The following is a 6,268-nucleotide window of genomic DNA, read 5'->3' on the forward strand; positions in this document are numbered from 1 at the left end:
AGAAAATATAAAAAACTAAATGTGTCCTTTCTCCCTGGCAAGCACCATGTAGTTCAAGGTGGATCTGAAAACTGAGAATGGACCAGGGCCAACACGATCTCAATTGTTACTTCCAATAATAAAGTACAGCTAGCACCTCAGCATGCAACTCTCACTTGAGTGGAAGGGGACAGGGACAAAACGCAATGTCCTGGAATAGCTTTTATGGACATCATGCATTGATTGTGACATGTATTTGGTCTCTGGAGCTGCAGTCTTGTTTAATCCTCTACTTTTAAATGCCATCTTCCAAAACCAAAGGGTAGCAAGTACAAATTGTATCTATAAAACACCATCACAACTTTATTCTCAATAGCTAAGTATTGAAATGCAAGCATACATTATAAATAGAAAAACAGCTGGCTTGGAGCACATTGCAAGCCACTAACACAGTTGAGGGATTTGAATGACATCATAACCCGTGAGAGCACGTTGCTGGCCAGCTGGTGTTATTTATAATATACTCATAATTGAGGAAAAATAAAAAGGCAAAAGTTAGGTATTGCAGAACTAACAAAGTTCAATTCTCTCTTTCCCAGTGTCATTTAAATTGTTATTGAAAGTAATTATGAAGACTACTACTAAAAAGGAGGAAAATCACTTTATAATTACAAGAGCACATTTAAGATAAATGTCATGGAAGCCCCCCAAATGGGGCTACTTGGGTTACTGTATTCATAGTACTGTAAATTCTAGGAAACGATATGACTTCTGTGTGGTTGCTAAAAGACAAAAAGATATTTTGCCCTAGTTACACGTAATGCTCAACAATTCTGTTATTTTCAGTAAATTACAAACATCTATTTTAGGGTTAATAGCACAGAGAGTTGGAGGTTTTAATTGTTATTCAGCATACAGGCATGCCAAGTTTAATAATGTAAAGATGCATTAAGAAAAAAGTAGATCACTGACTGCCTGTCTTTCTATACAATATAAATAGAATACCTGTGCTTCTATGCATAAATAAAATGTGTACATATATACTAAGGCATGCATGTATAACGAAAATGCACTTATGCATTTAAGTTTTTATATATTTGAAATTCAGACACACACAACCATAAATACAAATAGCTATCTGAAAGTTAACCAGAATACATTTTCTTATTTTTCATGGCAGCACAAGCTTTTTTTTTCTGCTAACCCCTCAGTCACTAATTCACATTCTTTTAAAGGGAAAAAAATATGCTTCTGTGCTCTAGTTTTAAAATGCAAAGGTATGATGTTATTTGTCACCATGCCCAAAAAAGTCCTTACTCGGTAACTTTGCCAGAAGAGGGAGAGAGAGAGAAGGCAAATGCTCCCCCAGCTGTTTCCTGTCTACAGTGTCTGTGTAATGTAGATAAATGTGAGGATTTTCTCTAAATCCCTCTTCTGTTTGCTAAATCTCACTGTCACTGCTAAAATCAGAGCAGATAGAGCCTGCGCAATGGAATAAAGTCCTCAATATTGAAATGTGACATTGCTCTCAACATCTCACATCTCTCTGGATTTCTTTTTTTCTCATCATTACTGCTAACAAATTCATTTCCAGACTTTGCACTTTTAAGAAGCAATGGAAAAAATCAACAGTCTTTCAACACAATTAGTTAAGTGCTGCTTTTGTGATTTCTTGAAGGTAAATCTTTATTACTATTTCAAATAATTTCTTAGTTTGATTTTACTGTGTATTGTCTGCTTCTGGTTTGAAGACTATTGTGCACTTTTCAATAACATGATTTTAGAACTGAGAATTATTTATAAATTGCTGAACATGCAATTTTATGTGATCTGGAAAATGGCTGTATGTAATAGTTGCAATTACATAGATAACTGTAAGGGTAAACTATTGCAGATCTATGTTTTAAATTTCACTTGTATTCAGAGAACTTTGCAATATTTCAGTTATGTCATTATTAAAGGGTCCAATTACATCACTGTCTATATTGTTAATTAATGCTTCTGAAAAGAAGAACTTTTAGCTATTTTCTGCAGGTGCAGGATTTTACAGGAGAAAAGGTATTATTCACATGTTAAGTTTCTGTAGTTTTATTATACACAATTATAGATAAAATGTTCGTGCTTTCACAGGGAAACTTTTAAGGGATGTTGTCACTGCAGCAATTTTCTGGCAGCACTGTAAGATTTACTTGCTTTTTGCTTTCATAAATTAAAAGTAAATGTGAAGTTCAGTTTGTTTTCTACGTTAGAAACCAGCTGCGACTCTTGCTGACCTTGCATATTTGTATAGCTTAAGCAGTTGTACATAAAGAAAATGGAAATTCCCCTACATGTTCATCTCCAAGTTTTCCCTTGCAGTGAGGTCTGTTTCAGGAAAGTTTGCATGTGAAGTTTCATGTTATGACCCTATAATTTCTACACATTAATATAAACTGTCTTTAAGTAAATTTGGCTTCAGTGGGTGCATTGACCTCTGTTTCTGTCAATTGGCCTTAGTTCAACTTTCCATTATCAGCAAATTTATATTATTCAAGAAGTTTTTTGCTTTAATATTTTGCAAGGACACTTAGGCTGTTTACAAAATTCTCCTGTTCTAATTGTTCAGGGCCTAATTATTTTTTAGTGTGTCTTACCCTTAAGAAACACTTATTCCTTAATGTGATTCAAAAGTGAAGGTCTGTAATTGCAATGGATGAAACAATTCTCTTAATGTATAAATGGGCATCCCTTCCAATATACCTGAAAGCTGATTTTTTTTTCAAGTATTGAGCAAGGCACTAAGAGGAATAAAAGTAATGTGCTAGTTCCTCAACTGGTACATCCTGCCAAGTTTCCTTGGAATCAATGGAACATATTGATTTAGGTTAGGATGTAGCCCAGATTTTTATTCAAAGTTAGCATTATTTAAACCTTGATCCATTCTAGAGTATATTTGCTATATTTATATAATAATTACTAATGAATACTTTTACTACATACTAATTACATACTTCTACTATGGCTTGGTAATCAGGTCCAACAGCTCTGTAGCCATATGTAATTTTGATTATAACTCTTGATTTTTTGTTTCTATAGTATATACTACTAATAAAAACATTGCCCTCCTTCAAAATATTTATAATTATTGTAGATGTTCTACCAAGCATGTGAAGAATTCTTATGCATAACTTGTGCCAACTGATCATTTGTGAGACAAAGACGACTTACATAGAAGAATTAAGAAGTAAGAGAGATGTAGACTGTTCATATATGACATTCCTCTGTGGTGCCACTCTTCTGGACTATTAAAAGAGGAATGCAGCAAAAGCTGGTTATTTTACTGAAAAAAGAGGAAATTCCAGCTGTGAAAATATGGTCAGTCATTCTATGCAACTAAAAGAAGTGCTTAACCAGGCTCATCCTGAACGTGTATTCAATTTCCAAATGCAATTAGATGCTTCAATAAACCCCACCCACATGCCAATGCATTTTCTTTTAAACTCTCAACTTTCTAGTCAGACTGGGAATACTGCAAGCACCCTGCCTGTTTGTAAAGAACCTGAAGGAATATTGGATTACAACTTTGTATTTTCTTAAGAATATTCCCCTCAGACATAAATGGGAATTTTGATTTTATCACAAACATATTGAATCAACTAATGTTATGTTTAATTAACGTGATGAAGTAAAGTTGAAGTTCTAAACTATGTTTTGGAATTCATTTTGATGAAACAGCACTTAATTTAACAGATTATTGATTGAGCCCTAGAAAAATGTGAGTCTGTTTTCTATTCCCCAAAGTTTTTACTTGTTTAAAGTTCTTAACTGTTTTTAAATTTGGAGATAAAGTTTTAAATTCTCTGTGGTTTAAACTGTGCAGCCTTTTTGGCTTGCACTGAAGGAAAACCAGTAGATAATCTGTTTTGTTGTAGTTCAGTGCTGATGCTTATCTTAAAATGCAACCCAGCTGAAAGTCTTGAAAAATACAGAATTGTTAAATGGCTAAGATTTATGTTTATTTTTGACCCAAATGTGATAGAATAATGAACTGTTAAACACATGATGTTCTTGTACTGGTAATATCTTTCAGCCTTCTGAGGTGCTGTGCTAAAAAGTTTTTTGCTTCACCTTCTCAGAACTGGGAACAATCTTAAACTGCAGGTGCATCTTAGAAATACAAAACTATGGTGAGGGAAAAAGAAATTGATGACATTAAGATGTGGAATAATTACAGGAAATAATGCCTTGTGTTATTATCATTCATTTCTAATCTGATCTGGACTCAACCAGCAAGGTGTTAAGACCCTTGGCCAGGAAAATAAGAATTCTTTGAAAAATATTGATGAGAGAAGGCTCACTACCGCCCTGGATCAGATCCCATATGAGCAGACAATAGATAATGTAATCAGATTTTCAAAAGTTCAGTGAAAAAAATAAGATTAAATGGTGCCTGAAACCCTGAAAGAAACTTTAGGGAAGATGAATCATTTTACTCCAAACACTTTCCAGTGGTCTGTTAATAAAAGGCAGTTTTAAGCCAAGGTTAACTGTATGGGCAAGAAAAGTTTGTAATGTCTTACCTGACTGTGATGCTAATATTAACCTTGAAAGAGAATGAAAATAAATGCAGATTTACACCTTTCAAAACCAGGATTTTTGGCAAATGATCTAAATCAGTTCAGCTTTAAGCACATTCTTCACTGTCCTGCTATTAAATATAGATAATTTTTCCTAGTATTTGAAAAACCCCTGATGCTATTTTCTTTCACTTGTGTAAGATCTATGATTGATCTAAATTGATACAAAAGGAGGTGGGTATATGGAATGGTGCAAATTTACACCCATTGAGGACTGACATTTTTCATTCATAAGTCCAGGAAAAAGATAGTTCATAACCAAATGTAAATAATAAAAGGACAGTCACTTTCGTGTGTACCTCGTAGCCAAACCAGACTAAAAGGATATAATGGAGGCCAGTGGAAGTATAGCTGCTTCCATCAAGTAAAAATACAAATCCTTAACACTCCCACTAGTGCACCTCTTAATTTTTTGAATACTTCTAAATGTTAACTTGCTAGTAAGAGGACTGCAAGAATCACTGACTGCAGTCCCCCCCTATGGAAGGTCCCACATCAAACTCCTCTGTAACTTTGGCAAGCTCTACTTTGAAACTTCTTTTGTTTTATCCTTTTATTTCCCTTTTTAAGGTGGCTGGAGAACCATGGAGTACTAATTATGAACTTCTTGCCTACTGGGCCAAATTTCCTTCTATCCAGCGTACAGACATTTATTCCTGTGCCAGTGCTGTTCTTTAGTCTAAATAGCTCTTCTCTGTTGTATGTCATCTCCATCTCCCAGACTACACTGGAAGACAACCGTCATATTCCGTCTTAGCCTATGTGGCCTCAGACAAAATGATATAAATTGTCTAGTGTTCCTTACTCTAATTATTCTGGGCTTCCCTTTGTCTGTCTATTGCACTCTTCATATCCTCCTTTTGCAGGAGCAACCACAAATCACAATTACAACAAGGTTCTCTAACTACGTGTGAATGTGAGCTAAAAATGTTCACCTAGTTTGTCTGTATTTTGTGAACTGATTAGATGAACTAATCAGTTCACAAAATACATGGACTGGAATACGTAGACAGTTTCAAAATTATGATTAGACGTTTCCTGATACTGTGTTTATTGCCTAACAAATTACAATACATATGCATTCTGAACTCTCAAGGGTGCAAGAGTCTTTTTCTTTAGGACTCTGTTGGGAAATTATGACAGTGCTTTTGTTTCCTTGGCAGGTGAAGATGCACACTGTGTCCTACATTCATTTCTTCTACCTTGGCCTGTGTGTGCTTACCTTAACCAGTTCTGCTGCTGCTGGCCCAGAAACACTCTGTGGTGCTGAGCTGGTTGATGCTCTTCAGTTCGTGTGTGGAGACAGAGGCTTTTACTTCAGTAAGTCAACCCTTTGTTTTATTAAACTGCGAAACTTTTCCAGGTAAGCCATTGGCATTTGCAACTGCTCTAAGCAAGCTTAGAAGTCATCAAACCAGGCTTCAAAGTATGACCAGTATCCTCTATCTTGGAGATGCCCAAGCCTTCACTGACCAGGAAGTCTCAGTAAAGAGGCTGTGTTCAGCCTCTCTGAGTTTCTGGGAAATTTTCCTTTCCAGACATGTAATTATGTTTAACCACTTTCCAGCTGCTGCTATTCCACCTGCTGTATTACTGCTTTCTGCTGACCTGACACTGAAATCAAAAGAAGGAAAGCACATACTAGGCTCAAGATATTCTTGAGGAAGAACTAC

At 35.3% G+C, this 6,268-nt stretch overlaps 1 protein-coding gene across 1 annotated transcript; it reads left to right on the forward strand.

Moving 5' to 3' along the window:
• Nucleotides 1-1,357: 1,357 nt before the first annotated feature.
• On the forward strand, nucleotides 1,358-5,958 carry LOC104507576 (insulin-like growth factor I; the record flags this gene model as incomplete). Its single annotated transcript, XM_010148904.1, has 2 exons — nucleotides 1,358-1,657; nucleotides 5,759-5,958. Coding segments are annotated over exons 1-2 (263 nt in total), but the record flags the coding sequence as incomplete, so codon positions are not given.
• Between the last annotated feature and the right edge of the window lie 310 nt (nucleotides 5,959-6,268).

This window comes from Eurypyga helias, unplaced genomic scaffold (genome assembly GCF_000690775.1).
Source record: "Eurypyga helias isolate BGI_N326 unplaced genomic scaffold, ASM69077v1 scaffold12863, whole genome shotgun sequence".
Lineage (NCBI taxonomy): Eukaryota > Metazoa > Chordata > Aves > Eurypygiformes > Eurypygidae > Eurypyga > Eurypyga helias.